Source organism: Nyctibius grandis, chromosome 6, assembly GCF_013368605.1.
Source record: "Nyctibius grandis isolate bNycGra1 chromosome 6, bNycGra1.pri, whole genome shotgun sequence".
NCBI classification, from domain to species: Eukaryota; Metazoa; Chordata; class Aves; order Nyctibiiformes; family Nyctibiidae; genus Nyctibius; species Nyctibius grandis.
Genome location: NC_090663.1, coordinates 52309660 through 52330921, shown reverse-complemented (window position 1 = coordinate 52330921; position 21262 = coordinate 52309660). Strand labels below are relative to the sequence as shown.

General features: G+C 38.6%; 2 protein-coding genes across 5 annotated transcripts in view; one reads left to right on the top strand and one right to left on the bottom strand.

Annotated features, from left to right (window-relative positions):
* Nucleotides 1–729: 729 nt before the first annotated feature.
* TIGD4 (tigger transposable element derived 4) lies at nucleotides 730–3485 on the bottom strand. Its single transcript, XM_068403901.1, has one exon. It carries the CDS (start codon nucleotides 3461–3463, stop codon nucleotides 1931–1933), a length of 1533 nt encoding a protein of 510 aa, XP_068260002.1. The 5' UTR covers nucleotides 3464–3485; the 3' UTR covers nucleotides 730–1930.
* Nucleotides 3486–4100: 615 nt separating this feature from the next.
* ARFIP1 (ADP ribosylation factor interacting protein 1) overlaps nucleotides 4101–21262 on the top strand; it is a 46467-nt gene continuing 29305 nt past the window's right edge. The window contains exons 1-3 of one of the 4 annotated variants that reach the window (XM_068402906.1): nucleotides 4101–4361; nucleotides 8779–8858; nucleotides 14300–14401. In XM_068402906.1, the coding sequence (XP_068259007.1) occupies nucleotides 8781–8858; nucleotides 14300–14401 (180 nt within the window). In that variant the 5' untranslated portion in view covers nucleotides 4101–4361; nucleotides 8779–8780. Of the gene's footprint in view, nucleotides 4362–4743; nucleotides 4830–8778; nucleotides 8859–14299; nucleotides 14402–21262 lie in introns of those variants that run through there. The other 3 variants (XM_068402907.1, XM_068402908.1, XM_068402910.1) reach the window with 3 other exon arrangements.

Genomic DNA, 21262 nt, shown 5'->3' with positions numbered 1-21262 from the left:
GAAGTAAACAGATCCTTATCTGGACCCTGGGCCGATGAAGTCCTCGTGGAGTTGAATCTTAAAGTATATACAAATTTACTATATGGATAATAGAAACTTTTTCCTAAACTTGCCTTTAGGAGGAGAAGCTGTTGCAAAGAAAACAAAAGATTACTATAGGAAAATTATCCATAGGGCTCTGTGGGATTTAGCTGAACTTCAAATAAGTTTAGCCAAAATGAAAAGTACTTTTCATAAGTTTGTTCTAAAATATTTAAGCAAGAAAAATGTGTTGATTTATTTGACTCAGCTTCCAAATTTACAAGACTTCGCATCTGTATTTTGACAAAATAAATAGTTAACAGAGGTAATACAGAGGGGTGCTTCTTCCACAGAATCTATAAATCTCTGTGTGGGACTTTATTTCTTGGAATTTCAACAGAAATTTCTTATTTCATCAGAATATCCTTTGGATGGAATTCACATCAGATATTGCACAATAAGAAACCAGTTCATGTTTTTTTTTTTTTGTAGGGGTTCTAATAAAACACTCATACAGTTTAGCCATAGGCATTTTCTACCCGTCCCCCCCCCATATTTTCACTGTCTTCCAACAATTTGATACATTTTCTGAAATGCTTTTAGAAATGGATAAACTGTCCTCCACCAGAAAGAACAGTAAACAAAGCTTTAGCCAAACTATTTATTGAAAACTGAAGATTCAACTAAGCAAGAGATTGTTTGTCACAGTTTAATTATAGCCACCACAATAGACTCTTTATTACACAGGTTTCCTAAAGGGCTTCCATAAAATATTTTATTCTTCCTCTAAAATAGAAAAACTATTATCTCTAACTTTTGAAAAAATTTAAATTGGTAGATACGGAAAATATTTAAAACAGGTTTTGAAAAAAGTCATGAGCAGTATGTCTCAAACAAATGGAGATTTTTGGCTCTGGTATGATTACATTGCTTGAACCCCATACTTGAAGATGTGTAAATGTACTTTGCTTTACTCCACACTGCATTCATGCAAACAGCACCCCTGTCAATGACACCTGTAGTAGTGAACTCCATTGGTGCACTGCCTCCTACAGCAATGCCTTCAAGTACAGTAAATGAGTTGTCAGGTTTTCAGTGCAGATACTGCATAAGCTGATTTTTTTTTTTGTATTTACTGTAGAAATACATGGAGTTGCACAGAAGGACCTACAACAAATCAAATACCAAAAAGGCTGAAAGGGAGAGAATGACCTTCCTTTTTGACCTCTTCAAAGCCCAGCTAAAGATTTGTTTGTCTTTTGACTCCCGGATAAATGATTATTCCATTGGTGTGTATCCACACATGAGCAGCTTTAAGAAAACAAAACGCATCCAGAGCTGCTAACTTCCTGCTGCTCATCATCTGCTGCAAGGATAAACTATGGCCAGAATTCTTGAACAAGGACAAAAAAAAATTATTTTAAAAACCCCTTAATTCTCAGAACTTGTATTTTCTGTGTTATTCAATTTTTTAAGTATCAAATGCACCAAGCTGATAAATATTTACTGTGCCACTGTCAACAATACCAAAGACACTGGTGAAATTACCAATGTGAAGAAGTGCTAGTCTCTTCCTGAAGAAAGAGTTCCAAGTGGGCATCAGTTCATCCTGAGTGCACTGAACTGCTCAAAGAATTGCTTTTGCCTGCACTGTACTTACTATAGTTACCATTTTAAAGGTTCAACTTATTTCCTCTCTCAACCCAAAATTTTGTATTGTTTCCTCCTCATTTTGTGGAAAACTTCAGTTCACAGCCCTTTTTCATAATTTCAAATTTCTTTCATTAGGTACATCTCGGCACCTGAGCAAGACACGTTGCAGCAACACTTGTCATTAAACAGCCTATTTTTGTTTACTTACACAATTCCTTTTTTTTCAATTACATGATTTCATACTTTGCTAAAATATTTATTTACATGCTACATGTTGAATAAAATTCTCCAGGTCAGCTAGGGAATCGTGGAGAGAATCGTTCATGTCTTGACTTCTCAGAAACTTTCGAAGGGTATCTAAAGCACTCAAAGCCTCATTTTTTGATGGCAAAGGCTGTTCAGCTCCCTGAAATTGATCACCTTCATCCTCATCTTCATCACCAACAAATGTCCCAGCTTTATTTGATGCGCTTTCTTTGGCACACATCCTTTCATTATTTGTGGGCATTTCGCAAGTTACCAAGCCATCATCTAGAGCTGCATATTCCTCCAAAGAGAAACCTTCTGGAAACTCCACTCCAGCTGCCTGTGCATGTGCAATCAAATCAAAATCGCTTTCAACCTCTGTGTCATTACCATTTGCCTTGGTTTCTAATTTGAATCCTACTTCGTTACAAATTTTTACAATAGTCTCTGGTGTTACTTCCCTCCAGCACAGGTGCAACATCTCAATTGCATCAAGAAGAGTCAGTGTAAACTCTTTATTACCTTCTACACAATCAACAAATCTCATGATAAGACAGTGCCTGTATTTAACCTTCAGACTTCTGATAGCCCCTTGTTTTGTAGCTGTACATGAAGAAGAGTCTGGAGGAGAAAGCACTAATTTGACGGACTTCAGGTTCTTTACTTCTGTGTGAGCTGGGAGAGAATCAACAAGAATAACTACTTGTCGCTGCTGTGCTTGAAATCTCTCATCAAGTTTATGCATCCACTGTTCAAACACTTCCGAAGTCATCCACGCCATATCATTCGCTTCATAATCCACGGGTAGCGACTTCACATCTTTGAAACAGCGTGGACTTTTGTTTTTTCCTATAACAAGCAAAGGAAGTTTCTCGGAGCCATCCATATTTGTACCCACCACAACAGTTACTCTCTCTTTGCTTAGTTTACCTACAGAACAAGTTTCCCCTTTAAATGCAAATGTTTCATGTGGTAACATCTGATACAACAATCCACTCTCCTGCATATAAAAAACATTTTTTGGCTGATAATCACTTAAATAGTAAGGAAGAACATTTTGGTACCAAAGAGTTGGAGCACCCACTGTAGTAGCTGTTTCTACAGGCTGAGCTCTGAAAACTAAACCATACCTTGACTTGAAACGATCGAGCCAGCCATTACTGCACTTAAAATCACTATGTCCAAGCTTCTGGGCAAAATCGTTAGCCTTGAGGCGCAACATAGGACCGTTTACCGGCATATTCAAGCACTGAGCAATTCTGTACCACTTCATCAATGCCTGCTCCAGGTCGGTATAAAAAGCAGTCCTTAGTCTTTTTCTTTTAGGATCAAATCGTAAAGATTCAAAGGCTTCCAGAACTTTTTCTTTATTCTTCATAATTGAAGACAAGGAATTCTTCTTTATGCCATACTTGGCTGCGATGTCTGCCTTTTTCTTGCCACTCTCCACAGCACTTATGATGTCAATTTTTTCCTCAATAGATATGCTTTTTTTCCTCCTCACTGCGGGTCCGGGCAGAGGACTCCCCGAAGCCTCTGCCATGGCACCGAGCGCCGTCTCCCAGGCGTGCACACCCACACCCGGGCAGGCACGCTCCTGCTCTGCCGTTTTCGGCTGTGGGCGCCTTCGATGAGGCCGGTTTTCAAGACCGCACTCTGATCTCAGGGGCATGGCACTTGGCAGAGGCAGGAGCAGCCTCCCGCCCGCAGCTGGCACACACACACGCCAGCGCCGCGAAGCTTAACTCCGCGAAGGCCTTGGCTGGGCAGCGGGCTCCGCAGCTGCCGCCAGCGCCGAGCAGCAGGCCCCGACGCGCACCTCAGGCCTGACAGGAGAGGGCCTGCCCGCACACACGCCGAGGGCTGGACAGGGCCGCCACCACCGCAGTGACCAGCGTACCCCCCGCCCCGTGCCCTGCCCTGCGAGGAGCCACCGCCTCCCGCCGCGCCGCCAGCAGAGCGGGGCGAGAAGCCCCTCGCCGCCGCCTTCCCGCCTCTGGGCACCCCCTCAGCCCCGAGCCGCCCTTCCAGAGGCCTCCGCCGGGCGGTGGTAAAACACAAGCGCCGGGAGGAGAGGAGGAGGGGGCAGGGCGGGGCAGGGCTGGGCAGGGCTGGGTAAGGCGAGCGGGTGAGCAGCGGCGGCCCCGGCTCTGGTTGCTATGGCTACGGCTCGCCCGGGCAGCGACCATAGACACGCCCGCCGCAGCCTAGAGAGGCCGCTACCCGCCGCGCCTCCCCGGCGAGGCCGTCTCCGCCGCCTTTCCGGCCAGGCGCTTCCGGCTCCTCCTGGGCCCGGAGGAGGAAGAAAATAAAACTGGAGCGGGGGCACAGGCGCCGCCCCGCCCCGCCCGGCTTCTTCCTTCCCCCGCTCCCTCCCTCCATCCCGTCCTCCCTCCCCCCTCAGCACGACGCCGTCGGGGCGGCAGCGGCGCCGCCGGCAGGTGAGGGACGGGCCGGGGTGAGGCCGGGCCTGGCCGGGCCGTTGGGCCCCGGGGTCGGTTCGGGCCCGGCCTGGCGCGAGGGTCGCTGCGGCCGGGCGAGGAGGGCTGGGCCGCACCTCCCCTCCCGCTCCGTCCCGTCCTACGTGTCACACGGCGGGAGCGGCCTCCGCTTCCCCGGCCTCCCCGGCAGCCTGGGAGTGCGGGCAGCGGGCGGCTGGGCCTGTCGGCGGCGTGGGGGGAGCCCGCAGCCCCTGGCGGGGCCCAGCCGGGGGCTGTCCCCGCCGGCTTCGTCCTGCCCGCCGCCCCGGGTGCCGGCGGCTGGGCGGGTGCCCTTGCCGCAGGGGTCGGGAGTGCGGTGCGGGTTGGGGTCTGCTCATCTCCTCGCCTGTCTGCGGGGTTCACAGCGGGGTCCCCGCTCCGGCGGGTGGTGGGCCGGCACCCGCCGGCAGAGCCTGAGCTTCGTAGAAGGTGGGTTTCATGAGAGAGAAAGGGAACCTGTTCGTTGGTGGAGGAAGAAAACTCTAGGTGCTGCATAAACTTCATGCCCCTGGGACTTATTCCACGCCCTGACAATTATTGTTTTAAGTGTTCCAATTTGTCTTTTGCAGCTGGATTACTATTCTTAAAACATGGAAACACTGTGGTGTTGTGTGACAAGCAGGTGTTGCATCTGGTATTGTTTACAAACTATAAGCAATTCTTCTAGTGTTGTTTATAGTACATCTCTGATCTATCATTTTTAACCGAAACCCCCTCGTAGCCTTTCATCTTGCATCCCCTGAACTGGATGTAGTTTCAGTGTCTTAACATGCGCTTTTTATGTGTGACAGAACTGGTAACAAGGAGTTAGCACTTGTAGTCAGTGGCTTTGTTACACTTTGTAAGTGTTGATTCTCTAGAAAAGCGAACAGAAGAGTTCTTTTGCAGGGCTGGAGGAGGATGTCATTTGATCAGTGCAACTCCAAAACTAAACGGCTGTCTGAATCATATATATGTTTATGTATATATATTTGTACAGACGCACAGTTAAATGCAAGGAAATAGTAATACAGAAGAACATTAGATTGGAAGAATTGGAAGCTGAGGCAATATCTTGATCAGCTGCTTCTTTCTCTGTAGGTATAAATTGAAACCATAGTGGGAGCTCATGCCTTAGCTAATCTGGAGACGAGCAGAGTGTTAAAGCACCTAGGGGCAGATTGACCTAGAGTAGGGATTGTGGAAATTAGTGGCAGCCCTATTCTCCAGTCCTTATCTCCATCATGTCTTGTACCTTTCAAGCATAATTAGATCTTGCATGTGGAGCAGCCAGGGAATTCAAGAGCATAAAGAGGAAACTATGGTGTGATTGCAGCAGAAAGTGTTTAATACAGTTCTTTAAATTCTTTTTAAAAAGCAGTTGATCTTCATCTTGCCAAGAATTAGTGATAGTGTTCTTAGTTAGAAATTGAAATAAAGAAAACACACATTAAATCACTATTTTCTACCACCACTTGCATTTTCTGCAGCATTACAACAACTTTTATTGCTTATCTATGCAGTGGGGTAATAAGACAACAATAAAAGTGTGTAATAAACTTTGTTTAGACAGCAGATACCTTGTTTTTACCTTACTGGCAATTAATTTAAGAGAAAAACTTAAGTAAGGAGCCAGTGCCTCCTGCTTAGAAAAGCAGATGTAATTGCTGAGAATCCCATGGTTCTCATTTCTGAGACCACAAGTCATTTACTTAAGTAATGTAACTATGTTAAGAATAAACCCCTTATTCAAAATGAATGTATTGTTGATGACAATTTATATTTGCATGAATAAGCAAATATAAGTTTGCCTTTTTTATGAAAAGTCCATAAACATGGTCTTATAACCACTAATTATCATTGGTTAAATGTATCTGAAGTCTTCATCCTAGAGGAAGCTTAGTATGTTGTTTATAGCTTTTTACTTTGCCAGTTAAAGTAATCATATATAAATCCACAGGACATAAGAATTCTGTGGTTTTATTTGTGATGAGCAGAATTTAAAATAACTGAGATTGTAATCTGATATGCATTTAATGTATGCCCCAGCCATGGGGGGCAGATTCTTAGTCTATTCTGTCTCCTTTCTTCTACCCTGGTATAAATATTTGTGTGAATTTGCAGAATTGGTCTAGTGGGAAAAAAAGTAAAAATCCAGAGGGGCAGGAGTGATGAGGGCAGGGTTTTGGGCTTAAATTCATGTCAGAATATGGATCAGGCATGTTTTTTGCAAGTGGAACATCTCTGAGTTGTTGTAATAGCAGCTGATGGTAATGAATGTCTTACAGTCACCTAGCATGTTCTAAAGTCGTGGCTGCTTTAGTGAAAGTGCAGAATTCATACTGTATAGAAGATTAGCAAGCTCTTATAAAGAATGGCCCTTTCTCTGACACCTGCAAGAGAAAATAAGGAACTACTGAGATACAAAAGTCTATATGCCTTTCTGTAATGGAACATTAATTATAAGTAATATATGTATGTAGATACCATATTTGCCACAATTTCACGTGGATGTCTTAACTTCTTAATATTTGTAAACATATAGAAAGTTTTCATCCTTACATCCAGCATTTGATGTTTACATACCCATTTTTTTTTTGCTATAGAAGCAGTTGTCAGGGAATTCTGCAGTTAAACTAGAATGTACAGTTAAACTTTTTACAAAACCCACCTTTAATCTAATACAGTTTTCCCCTTCTCATGTTTTAAAGTTGATCAGTGTCATCCTGCAGATCTGTGTTGAAAGTGTTGATACTGCTTGCAGGAAAAGAATACTATAAAAAAAATTGGGGGGAAGGTTGTAACACAAATGGTGAATCAATTTGGATTTTAAAAAATGAATTATTTGTCCTTATGCAGTATTTTCTACATGAGTTTGTGAGATGGTTCATGGCTTTAGATTAGGTTATCAAGAGCTCTTAAGGCTATCAAGAAAGTATTTTTGCTGCTTATAACATTTAATAGTTTTAAACAGCGTTACCATGGTGTGTAAGTTTGTATGTAAGGTACAAACATAGCTCCAGGATCACTAATGTGGTAAAACTGAGGTACAGGTTGTCTTAACCAAGACTGCACTACAAGATGAATTTAGCTTCTTGTCTAACCGTCAGAGCAAAGAAATTGCACTTCTCTAATCCGTACTGGAAATTTTTTATCTACTCAGAAATAATCTGTTAAGCATGGAGGTTTTCAACCACAAGCAGAGTTTGGACAGAACTGTGTGGGAAAGCAGCACCTCTGCTGTATGGTCTTTCATGTTCAAAAGAATTATAGAAAATTAAGAAAGATGTATAAAGAAGTTATACTTAATTACTTTGAAAGGAATTTTGTATTGGTCAGAGAAAAATCCAACTTCATTCAGTGATAGCCCTGAATGAATTGTTTTTCTGGAGAAAGTCTCTTATTTTACGTGTTTGGTTTTCCAAAGTAAAGTAATAGGTTTATCCAGTGTAATATCATCTAGATAATTTAAAAGGTTCAATTTCTCAGCCTTTGTGTCCTTATTTTATTTCCCTTGTTATGTCAGCTGCTTACCTTATTATTTGCTCTAATTAAAATGTTTTATAGCTTGGGAAACTGAAATACAATATAAATATAAATAGTGATCTCTCCATAATTTTTCTTAATATGATATGTGGCTGAACGTGTATAAAATGGTGCAAGACTTAATGAACTGAAGTCGTGTGATTATACTCAATACTGACAGACTGTTTAATTTTTAATGATTGGTTGTCTCCTCTCAAAAGAGCTGAATGAATTGTAGTGTCACCTGTAATTACCAGCTATTTGAAATAAAATGTAGATACATTTCTTATTTAAGCTATATTAGGTATGTAACTTATCTTTCACAATCACTCTACTCACAGAGTTGATTTCTTACAGCTGTGTTCATTGTTACTGACTTTCTTTGCCTCTATAGGTGAGATTTTTTTGAGAATAAAATGAAAGGGATTCTGTTTCTAGTTAGGCATAACATACTGAACAGCTTACCAGGTTCCAGTGGCTTAGCATCAATATAAACATGCAACATTTGGATAAATTGCATGTCTTAACAAAATTGTGCTCTTTGCAATGGTAGGATACGGTCAGTGTGTTGCTGCAAGTGACAGTATCAGCTGAAGAACCTTGTTTGACTTCTTGGGTTTTATGTTACAAGCTTAGCTGTCTGTGTGGGGAAGGTTGCTTTGGCAGTGGGAGTTTATCCTGGACTATATTCCTAGTCTTGGTTAGATTTCGGAGAGCTAAAGACCTGGTCATCGTCAAAAGAGGGAGGTTTCTCTTTGCTTTAGTAGAACTTGTAAAACAAATGTTTCCTGAAAGCTAACTTCAGTTTCTGTAAGGTGCAACATCCAGCTCCTTTCACATCAATTAATGCATGCCAAACCTATTTTATTTTCAGGTATGTCAGAACACAGCAATGAATCCACAACACTTGATGAATCTCATCCAGCTGCAGAAGAGGTCCAGTCTGACTCTGAGGTGATTGGGTGATAGTTATATTAGTGTAAAATCAACCAATCCCAGCAAGTTTCAGACTGCCAAAAGTTCTCATGTACATAGCACAGTGAAGTTAATGTGGGGCTGTGAGTTCATGCACACTATCTTGAATGGGTGGGTTTGGTTTTGAGACACTATCAAGAACAATCCAGTTAATTCATAACAAAGAATTACTTCAGCCAGTAGGCTTTTGCTGTGCTACGATATTTGTTTTGTAATCTGAATAAATTTAGGCGGGGTAGAGTCTGAAATGTGTAGGTGCTACTGGAAGGAAGGGTTGCATCTTTGTGTAACCTCACTATAACAAGCCATTCTATTTGCTGCTGGAATGGTGAATCTTTTTTTCTTGGGAGCAGATACAGCTTGCACCTTCATTGTGGAGAAATCTGTGACTTTTTAAAATAATGAACAAATTCCTAAGGTTCTCAATAATACTTAGCCAATCAGATGTGTTTGAGAGCTGTTTCAGAAAGGTAAAGAGTAAATGTTTCCCTGGCTGCTCTAGAGTGAGAATGAAAAAAGTTGATGCTGACTTTATCACTATTAAAAGTGAATTGTTTTGAAACTTTTTATAATAACAGAATAGCGATTCCATAGATACTTATATATCTCCAAATCTGGTATTTGCAAACAGAGATGTGCTAAGAAAAAAGTTACTAAAGGATTAATATATCTTTCTAAATAAAATATCTAACTCAAATGTCACAATTTTCCATTGTGCTTATTTCAATCACGCCTAATACAGCAATGCAAATTTAGGAACTTCTTTATATTTACTTTAGAATCTTCCTACATATGATAAACTTTCTTCTGAGGATGCAGTTTCTTTATATACTAAGTTTAAATTGGCTGTGGGCTGCACTTGTCAAAGGGACACTTCAGCAGTATACTAAAGGGCCATTCTTTATAAGAGCTATATAAAGTGTGTGTGTATATGTGTATGTATATATATATATATATATAAAAAACATATACTATACTTCTACTTCACCATTTTAACAGAAGTACTGTTGTGATTTGGTGGCTCAGTTTTCTTTCAGTTCAGTAAGCTTACCAAGACTGTGTGAGGTTGCAGGAACATGAACGCAGAGGTAAAGAGAAATGGCCACTGGTTTTGGCGGTAGTCTACAGTTAAAGTATTTTGAGATACTGCACCGCTGAAGTAAGCTGGTACTGTGGCCGAGAGCAGTCCTTCATTTTTAATAGTGTTTTATTGTATTATTACCTGCTCTGTTTTGTAGGTACAAGTGTTTGAGCTGTGTGGTGAACAGTATTTGGAGAACTGATCTGAGTGGAAAAATTACGCATCCCCTTTTGGGCATAGGTCACCTTCCTTTAACTTCCAGTGTTTCGGCACTCTTGTTTACTGTACAAATACATTGTTCTGGCCCAGGGAAGAGGTGGGGGAATAGTTAGGGGTAAAGAGTAAAAAAAAAAAAAAAAAAAAAAAAAAAAAAAAAAAAAAAAAAAAAAAAGGGGGGGGGGGAGGGGAAGGCAAGGACTTGTTCTTGGCAGCAGTACTAGCTTAGACTGCTGACTAAAATGCAGGTGGGGATTTCTTGTTATGGCTGAGTCAAATTAGCAGTTTATCTGACTTCCCTTTTTCAGCTGCTCACTTCATGTCTTTGGTGCTTGTCTGGCCTCATTGCAAACTGATTCAGCTCACTGAAACTGAGCGAGTTAACATTGATGTGAGTTCATCACATTAACCTGATGAAAAGGTCTATTGTCAGGCTAGTGAGTTGAGTCTGTTTACTGTGCAGTCAGGTGAGTGGCAGGCGTGTGTTGTGGTTGGGAGATGGGATGCTGTGTGGCACATAGTAGGGACTGGAAAAGAGGAGTAGTGAAACATCCTGCTTTCAGCAATGGGAGATGATGGTTTAGTTCAGACATAACATGAAACTGAAGTTGGCAAGTAATTTTTTGCGTTCTCTGAAGCTGATACGTGGGTTTGCCTCAAGTAGAAACACCTAAAAAAACTGTGAATTGCTTCTAGGCCTTCTTAGATTGCATGAGTTGTCCAGAGAAGCTGATGATTTTTTGTTTTCTAATATATGTATTTGTTAGAGACATGTATGCATATGCATGAGCATGTATATCTCTGAATAAGTGCATAAACATATATCAATCTACAGTATTGGCAAAATGATTTGAGATTCTTGATGAAAAGCACCCAAGACAAGTATTTGTTTTGCCTTTAATTAAATGTGGAGATGCAATTTTGTTTGTGATCCCTGTCAAATGAAGTGTATCCCCTGATGGTACAGGACTTCCCCTTGACACTGTTTTCTAACAATTTGCAGAAAGAACAACAAAAATAGCTATGTTAGCCTGTGCTAATCATAGAATGGTTTGAAATTGGAAGAGACCTTAAAGATCATCTAGTTTCAGCTCCCCTGCCATGGGCAGGGACACCTTTCCACTTGGTCAAGTTGCTCAAAGCCCCATCCAGCTCGGCCTTGAACACTTCCAGGGAGGGGGTGTCCACAACTTCTCTGGGCAACCTGTTCCAGTGTCTCACCACCCTCACAGTAAAGAATTTCTTCCTAATATCTAATCTAAATCTACCCTCTTTCAGTTTTAAACCGTTCCCGCTTGTCCTATCACTATGTGCCTTTATAAGAAGCCCCTCTCCTGCTTTCCTGTAGGCCCCCTTCATGTACTGGAAGGCTGCTATGAGGTCTTCCCGTAGCCTCCTATTCTCCAGGCTGAACAAGCCCAACTCTCTCAGCCTGTCTTCATAGGAGAGGTGCTTCAGCCCTCTCATCATCTTCGTGACCCTCCTCTGGACTTGCTCCAACAGGTCCATGTCCTTCTTATGTTGGGGACCCCAGAGCTGGACGCAGTACTCCAGGTGAGGTCTCATGAGAGCGGAGTACAGGGGCAGAATCACCTCCCTCGACCAGCTGGTATAATGTTTCAGTATTGTGCAGGTAGCTGTGAGAGGCCAAGCATTTTGAAAAATACCACACTTTACCAGATCAAGTAGAAGTATAGTTCCTAGCAGTCTTGGAGTTTAAGCAGATGTGAGATTAAGAGCAAGCTTAAGAACCTTGAGCTATTGGACGGGTTTCCTAAATTAAAATCTAATATCGTAGAAACAATATAGCAGGTTAACTAGAACATTTGATCTAATGGTATTGTATAGCAACTCCCTGCAAGGAGCAGGGAGTTGGACTTGATGATCCTTATGGGTCCTTTCCAACTGGAGATGTTCTATATTCTATGAAATGAAATAAATTACTGTTTTAAAAGCACTCATAAAATAAACATAGACCTTTTGGTGTGCTTCAGTATTTTCATTTACTTAAAGGCTATGAGTTTTGAGTTTGTTCTGCTGTATGAAGAATGACAAAAAAAAGTTGTTCTGTGTTCTAGTTGTGGGTGAAGAGTGGACTATATGGAGAATTTGGTATGCTAGATCAATGTGAATGTATGGCATGCAAGCTATTCCTTCCCAGTGCTGAAAGAAGGCACTTCCTGGATCCTAAATGAGAGGGACTTATGGGATAAGTTAGTGTGTTATAAAGTCACTTATTCTTGAATTTATAGCACACTGACTTTTTTAAATGATTTGAAATCTGTTCTCTGTGTATTAAAAATTTTTTAAAAGCTATGCCTAAATGTTCAGCTTCTCATTTTAGGGGAGTGTTTCATAAAGCACTATTTTTGAAAGAGCAGCTTTCAATTTGGTTTTGCTAAGTTTTTTGTAGAGAAAGTCTTGACCCTCAAAAGGGGAGAATATATCACCTCAGATGGTATTTTATGGGTGTGCGTCTGCAGATTGTAGTTCATATGTATGGTTCTTAGAGTGGCTTGTCCTTGGCCTTTTTCTTTCTCTTCTCTGCATGGGTAAAAGGCAGCATTTACTCAGAACTTGATGGTCTTCAGTCTCCTGCTTCTAATTGAAGAAGTTTAGTACACTTTCAGAAATGTAAATCAGATTTTGTAGATGCCAAATACAGTTTGAGTAGTGAGCTCTGGTTCAAAAGACCGACAGAGGTGAAGTTTCAGTAATTTACAGTCTTTGGAAGAGGTTATGGTAACATAGCTTTGAAAGTGATCTGGAGTTAGAGGAGTATGTTTATTGGAGCCCACAGACAGTGACTAGTTAGGAAAAAATCTTGGGAGGCCTCAAAGCTTACTAAGGAAATCAAGATTACTAATGTAAATGAAGTGGTGATAGGTGAAAGTGAGGGAAATATTAGCAATGGGGCATGACAGAAGATGTTGCCAGTTAAGAATGAGACAGGTGATCCTGAGTAAGTACCAGTGAAATCTTTGTGTTATGTGTATATCCTGTAAAAGCTTCATGTGTGGTTGGAGAAACTGCTGGTAGTTCATCCTGATCTCAGATGGGCCTCTTCCTGACCCTTTGACTGAAAAGAACTGGTTCAGTTTGATGATTTAGGAGCTTTAAGGGAAGAAAGCACCTATTCTCAAGTACACATTGGTGGTCTACCATGTCTTGCACAGGTGCATGGACTGGTTTGAAGACTTCAGACAACTTTTATGTGGGAAATTGAACAAACACTGCTTCAGCTGTGTGCTATTTTTTCTACTGTTTACAGTTTAGTTGACTAGTGAAGCTGTCTTGCAGGGTTAGCGGTAGCTTTTTGAGAGGGCCAAAATTTTCAGTTTCTCTTAGTTTTGGAGAGTGTTAGGATGCCATTCCCTCTTCAGATGCTTGTAAATGGTGTGCATTTCTTCTGGGAATGTCTCTTCTAGATTATACCTTAGGTCATTCTTGAAAGCAGTGGTTTCACAGCTGCTGCTACTGTTCCCAACATAGCTGCGTTTTGAAACTAACTTTGATTCTTGAATTATATTGGTGCTTTTAAGTTCTTATTTCTGCATTTCACTTTAGATTTACTGCTGTTGACTGAATGAGAGTTGCATACCAACAGGTTAGTCAGAAGGTGGCACTATATTATGATAAAATAAGCAGCAAGTCAAACTATTTTAAAGTTTGGAATAATTTCTTTTTGTAATGCATGATTAAACTCATTGCACTTCTAATTTCTTGCTCATCATTAGCTAGTACCATTTCTTTTTTAGCCAAGCTCACCTTTTTTATAGTTTGAGATACGTAAACTACTCTAAGGGGCAAGTGTGCATAAAAATATTTGTCTGGCCTCTCATGTCTCATTTGCATCTGACACACATATCAATGGGTTAAATTTTAGTGTTTCTTTTCTCTGAGATCTTGAAACTTTAAATTACTTCTGTCTGAGCTGTGCTACTGTATTAGTGTGATTTAGGTATGTGATTAAATGAATGTATACAGACCTATCAAAATATTACCAACAGGAGTTTGAAATAAAATAACTGTTATGAAACCTGTACATACATCAAATATTTTCATATAGATCACTCATTGGAAATTTAAGACAAATGCTAACCTGCTGCTTCTTATACTATAGGAAGGTGCAATGGCTCAAGAGTCTCCCAAAAATTCAGCAGCAGAAATTCCTGTGACTAGCAATGGACAGCTGGAAGATTCTCACGAGCACAGCTTTAACAGGGTAAGAACTTTCTTTGCTGTCTAACAAGGTACCATTATCAGAAATGCTAAAGTTACAATGCAATGCATAGCAGACTTCACTTGACATAGTTTTCTAGAGCTTTAATGGAAAAACTCCTTTGAAGCTCATAAATTATTATTAAAGTTGAAATAACATAATGTGATTGCACATTGCAATAACCTTTGTTGTATAAAATGCATGTTGTTAGTGGTAAATATTTCTGAACATGAAATAGTGTAATGAATTGGGTGCTCTGTAATGCACAATCAAGTGTATATGCTTCTACATTCTTGTCTCTGATCCTTGAGGATACTGATTTTTTTAACTGATAACTTTATTCATAAAAGAGGACAACAGGCATTTGTAAAATATGAGACTTAACAGGTCCTGTGAATTCAGGTTACCAAATCCTAAATTTTTTATGAAGAAGTATCAAATTGTTCAAGGCAAGCTACTTCTAAGGAGTATTAAGTTTGCAGGCGATGTGCCTAAAAGTTAAGATAGTCACATTCTGATTTGAAGTTGTAAACAAGAGAGAAGTAACTTTTCTTGTGTTGAAACTGAAAAATTACTATTGTGTTGCTGTATGCTATATAGATGAGATGTATCAGAATTCGTCTTATTTGTTGTATGTTGAAAAAAATTATACTTCCATAATGATCTGTATGGAATTTTGAGTTCTTTTCCTTAACCTTCATATATTTTACTATCCATTCTTCTTGTGTTTGGCTGTCCAGCAGAGGGTGCAATGGTATAGCTTATGGAATTTGAGGCGGGTTTTATTTTTTATTTTGCTTTTCAGTTGGAAATATGAAGACTAGTTAATTATCCACATTTATTTGCTATCTGTTGAGACTTAGATTTTTAAGGAAATCTCTCAAGCTTTAACAGTCCCATGCTGACTTGCAGTGCCGGATTATTTCTAAAAGAAACACTGAGCAGAACTTCAACATTTTATTTTGTCCTAATAAAATGCTGATCAGAGGGGGGAACCTTCATAAGTTTTAAAAAAAGTACACATACATCTTGAATATTGGTAAAATAAGCACCTGCCAAATTTTGTCTTCTGATTTTAGCTTTAATGGAAAAACTCCTTCAAAGCTGATAAATTATTGTTAAAGTTGACTAAAAAACCAACGCAGACACTGCATGTTGCAATAACTTTTTTGTATGAAAGGTATATTAGTAGTGGCAAATTTTTTCTGAATGTTAAATAGCATAAAGTATTGGGTGCTCTGTAATGCACAATCAAGTGTATACATTGCTAATTATTGACTCTAAGCCTTGAGGATACTGATTTTTTTTTAATCCAGCAATTCTATTAATAAAACAGGAAAACAAGCATTTAAATATATATTAAAAGTATAGTTTTAAACATGTATTTATTATATTATCATTATAAATAAAAATGTTATTTAAAGATGTAAAAATATGTATTTTAAAAAAATATTAAAAAATAAAATACATCCTGAAAACAACACCTGAGACCATTTGACTATGATTGCAGTTTTGCTGTATAGTGAGCATGGCTGTAAAAAAAGTATAAAACTTCGAAATGGAAATGCATCTATATTAGAGCTTTTATTAAAAAATACTGCACTTATTACTGGGTGTTTTTTCTACTTTTGCTGAATAGGCTATGATTTTTTTTTATGAATAGCATTACAGTGAGGGAAGGCTTATGTTTCTTAAGGTTTGTCATTCAACTAAGATCTACCAGTAACATAATGTAAAAATTAGGATGATGTTTAATGAAATAAAGTTAAAACTAAATTTTGATAAAGATGTACCTATGTTTAGGGGGGGCAACAAAATTATACCTTGAAGTGGTAGTGACTTTGGGTTCGTTTGTAAGTAGAGAAACAGATTTACTGTTTTTTAAGCCCGATGACACAGAATCATGCTGCTGTGACTTGACTGCTAGGTTATCTTTTCCTTACATAATTGTTTCTTCGGTGTAGTGCATTCAGTACTTCTTTATTAGTAACAGTAAATGGACCTTGCACTCTTGTTGACTGGGTCAGAGCCCTTGTTCAGTCAAAATATAGTCACCATTTTCTATGGAAAGTTGAGATGTTAAGGTAGTTTTTGTCTATGGCCACATATAAAAGTTGAAGTAGGTTTTTGCTGGCATGCTAATTATTTTACTGGCTTGGAGTTAACTATATTTTGAAACTTTCACAAAAATGGGTCAAATATTTGGTCAAGTTGCAGAAAATTTATACCATGCAAGCATAGTTGTGTTTGCTGCTGTAATTATTTTCACAATGCTTATTCTGAGATCAATGAAGATGAAATGCACTTCAAATATTTTATTGAACTGTCTTGTACAAGTTAACACCTGCATGTGTGACCTAAACTCAGAATACGTGATAATCAGGACTTCTTATAAATAAAACAAAGAAAACAAGCTTCTTGGAATTAACATCTAGGTCTGTTTACTAATCTGTTGGTCTCAAATTCTAATATTTAGTTTCTATTCATCTTGCTTTGTGTTTGTTATTTCTAATGCTTAATGCTACACTTCCTCTTTTTTCCCTTGCCAGGTAATTTTTTGTTTTAACCTAAAGGAGTATGCATTGCACCACAAAAATTCTGGGCCAGGTTTTTAGGGGTCTTTTTTTTCCTATCAACTTAGGGAACTGACAAGCCAAGTACTGATCTTTAGGAGGTCGCTTAAGAAAGGGGCAAGAAACCATTACCACTTTAAGCTGTACTGTGACCACAGTAGAGTTTAGAGTCCTCGAACTCCAATGCATGGATTTCAATTACACCTTCTTGGGAAGCTGTGGAACAAGGTTATTTTAGTTTCTTCTTACTGTTGTGATCAGGGAGCTGTTCATCTATATGTTGTACAATTTAGATGTAAACAATAAAACATAGTCTTCTACAGCTATTTTGTGACAAACATTTGAGCAGCTTTGATTGTATGTTTTTGATAAACTGAGTAACGAGGTAGTTGTACAAGCTTTTCTTCAGGGTTCTTTAATTACAAGACTAAACTTTCCTCTAGACTTGTGTCCTATTTAGCACTTCCATCAGGCCTCATCCATAAGCTGCTCAGGCATGAAAGTTCACATTTATTTTCCACCAAATGCAGGATTTGTACGTACTCGAGCATAAGAAATATTTCATTTTGCAAGGCAGTGCAGTGCAAATGTATTTTCCTGGAAATGGCAAGTAGGGTTGCTCCTTCTTTGAAGAAAAAGACCATTAGTTGTGCAGAACGTCAGGCAGCACAGATTGCCATAATGTCATTTCAGAAGGAAGTATATTAGTTCCTGTCTTATGGGAATGTGATATAGCACTACTTTATGCATCTTCTTGGTTCCTTATGTTTAAGAAAAAGAATCAAAAGCATATTTATAAGGTAACTTTAAGTGTTTGCCTAACTGTAAAGTCTCATTCAGAAATATGCTGCTACATTCTAATTCTGTCTTGTTTGTAATAATGAGATGTCTGTGGAATTCTGACGAGTTTTGTCCTGCCCGTATGATGGATGGAAACTTTTTTTGACTAAAAAAGCCTGTAGCTTCAGTTGTCATTGGGTGAAATGTCTAACATCCTTTCATTACGAAAAAGCTTGACCCAGTGCTTTTCAGCTCTCCGAGCTCTGTTGGAACTCACTTAAGCTTTAAAAACTTGGTGTATAGAACCGTTTGCCAATGTTTGGATGTTTGTTATTCTGTCTTAATAACAGAAGATTTCAGCATTTCCTAATCAAACATGTTTTTCTTACTACTTTGTACAAGAAAACTCAACCAAAAAGTCTTGCTGGTTTATATTTTTCACTGGTTTATTTCACTTATCCCTGACTTCTAGAACACAGTTTTCCTCCCATGCTATTATAATTATGTGATTAGAATAGTGGTGTTTTAATGTCACTGAGGGGATTAGGAGCTGAGGACTGTGGGAAGGAGCGAGGGAAGTATATTATTCCTAATTCAATAACATGCTATATAGTATGAAAGCTGCATAGGAATAAATTAAATTAATCAAAAAACTGTTTGGCATGCCAGTAAAGGTGTTCAGGCAGCTGTAAGCTATTTGTTATGTTTAAACTATTGTACAAAATCTATATGAAGTTCTTATCAGTCTGAGTCTCTGAAATTGTTGTTCCAATTGTTTCCTTTAATTTTTAGTATAGACTCTCTTTTCCTGTCTCTTTTTGCACTCTTATGGGGACAAAACCGTTATTAAACATGTATATAATAGCAGTAATAAACTCTAGGCTGCAAAAGATAAATTAACTTTGTTGTGAGTCTTCAATTCATCTTATTAGAATTACGAAATAAGCTCTGGGATCTGATGAATTTGGGTGCATGTGTTCAGTATCTTGTCCTGTAATTTTATTGCCGGACTCCACAGATAAGGTCAATTCTTTTTTGTCTTTTACCTTCTGAAAAAAAACTCACATTGTACCTGAAACATCTGAGTTCATCTCTTAGGTTTTGCTGTGTTGACTGGCATAGTTAGATTTTACTTTGAGCAGTTACATTTTAATTAATGTAGACTGATTTAAAATATATTTCTGTGTGTCAGTTCTAGAAAACTGTTTTTAGGAGATGAAACAAAAAGACCAGTCTTTCTTTTTGTTGCTACGTGGTCTGTTTCATACAGTCTTAAAAACCAAAAATATGAATGTTAATGATGAGAGTAGAAGGGAAACTAATTTAAAACTGGATTGTAGTATGACATTAGGTAAGTCAAAAGGGATGTAGTAGAAGAAAGGGTCTTCTGAGTGAAGAACAATGTATTGGAGAAGAAATGTGTCATCCATGTTGTTTGCCACTTCAGCATAGATTAAAGCCTTCAACTGTCCTCCCATTCTTTTTATGCTTGAATTTATATTGATGTGAGGGTCTAGTGGCTTAATTCATGGAAAATAGGAGCTGAGTGATATAATAGGGCAAGAGAAGAAGAAAATGCTGAATACATACAAGGAGCTCCACTTGCACATGAATTAGGGTAAGAAGTTAAAGTTCAAAGCCAGTTATCTTACTGGATAGATGTTATGTCTGTCTACATAACATTTTGCCTCATGGGAGGTGTAATCTTTAAAACTTTAAACTGTGAACTTTATAATAAGATGTGTTGCAAATGTTTCCTAAAGGTAAATTGAGTAGTTTTATTTAAAATGTCATCCATCATTAAAAAAATAAATGAGCATACCATTGCGCCCAGTTTAGTTGCTCCTTTTGAATGGACTCCTTGAACTAGCTAGTGATGTGGGGTTTTTAAAATACCTTTCTGCAAGGTAGTAAATGCAAGTAAAACCGTATCTTTTAAACTTACTGTTGGTCCTAAGCAAAAGATAATGCTTAATCATGCATTAATAATGGCTAACATAACTAAGAAATTAATACAATGTTCTTTGCTTACTTTCTGCTTTGTTTCTGCTAAGCTTTGGCTAAGCTTTGGCAAAGCAAGCTTCTACTACGTTTCTGCTAAGCTAGTTTCTGCTGGTGGAGAAACAATACAGTTATGCTATCTTTCCCCTCTTCGTTTTAGATTATTATGGAGAGCATGGATGTGAAGCATGTTTTTGGAAATAGTCTTGTAATTCAACCAGCATTCCTTCATGAACACGCATTCTGAGCAACTTCTTTGTGTCTACTGTCTCGACAGGATTGATATGTCAAAAATTCATACTTGTTCATCTAGATGATCTGTATAATAAACTGATTAGATGTGTAAATAAGGCTAACCTTACTAAAATGTTTAGTTTAATATGGTGATTTGAACTAATTAAAATGGGATTTTTAACAGAGGGCTAAAGTGGTTTAAATGCTGTATGCAACATAGGTGTGCACTGCCTTCACTAGACCAAATTAAGCTAATGCAGCTGTTCTGTGTACCTATATTTCATGCTTTTGCTTCTTTGAGCCTTTACCATGCTAAATGATGAGAATTGGATAGGTAATCCAGCCTTTTGTCACCTTGGGAATCTTCTGAGTTGTAGGGTCTTTATACCTGTCTCAGTGAAGTTAAAATATTAATATATTTCTGCTAGATGATAACTGCATAAACATGCAATGGTTTTCAGCCTCATACAATTGAAAATTATGAATGAAGCATCTTTTTTTTTTTTTGTGATGGTGATCACTTGACAGATTTGTGGTTTTGAAAGGTATCAACAAATTTTGATGAATTCTAAAGACTTCATTTCCCTTTTATGAAGAAGGAGGGAAATCACTTGAGTTTGAAAGCAGATCCTTCTGATCATCAAAATCTTCCTCTCAGCTAGAAGAGCAATATGTAGTCAAAATATCATCACCTTATTGTTGTAGGGGAATCTGTCCTCACTTCCTGTGTTGTAACAGCAAACCTACATTTGATGGGAACCAAGAAGAAAGCTATTTATGTTGCCTTCTTACCACTCTGAAATCTCCTTAAGTACTGTCATACCTTCTCTTAAATGTGAGGTTTTGTGCACATCTTTTCTTATTCTAAGACCGTTTCTAAATTATCCTTCTTTGTAAATTATTGAAGGGATAAATTGCTTTGTCAGAATGATTACAGATTTTTGGGTAGCTTTTTTCTTTATCTACACTTGTGGAAATAAAAAAGCAAGCACACAGTTGCAAGAATAACATGTTAAAAATTGAAGTTTACTTGCAGAAGCATGTCTCTACTGAACAGCAAGTTGCATGTTTACAAACAACAAAAAGGTAGTGTATTGATGATCACTGACTTTTTGATGACAATTCTGGTCATGTATAGATCAACAAATGGTAAATCTTTCAAATTCATATGCAAGGATGTCTTTTTTCAGCAGGGTATATTTCAAATGGTTAATATAGGCGTTTAAAACAGGTTTGAATGCAGTTCTTTACAATGAACTTTGCCTTTTTGCCAATG

Excerpts from the sequence above, each read along its gene's own strand:
- TIGD4 (XM_068403901.1), bottom strand. The coding sequence starts at position 3,463 with ATGGCAGAGGCTTCGGGGAGTCCTCTGCCCGGACCCGCAGTGAGGAGG.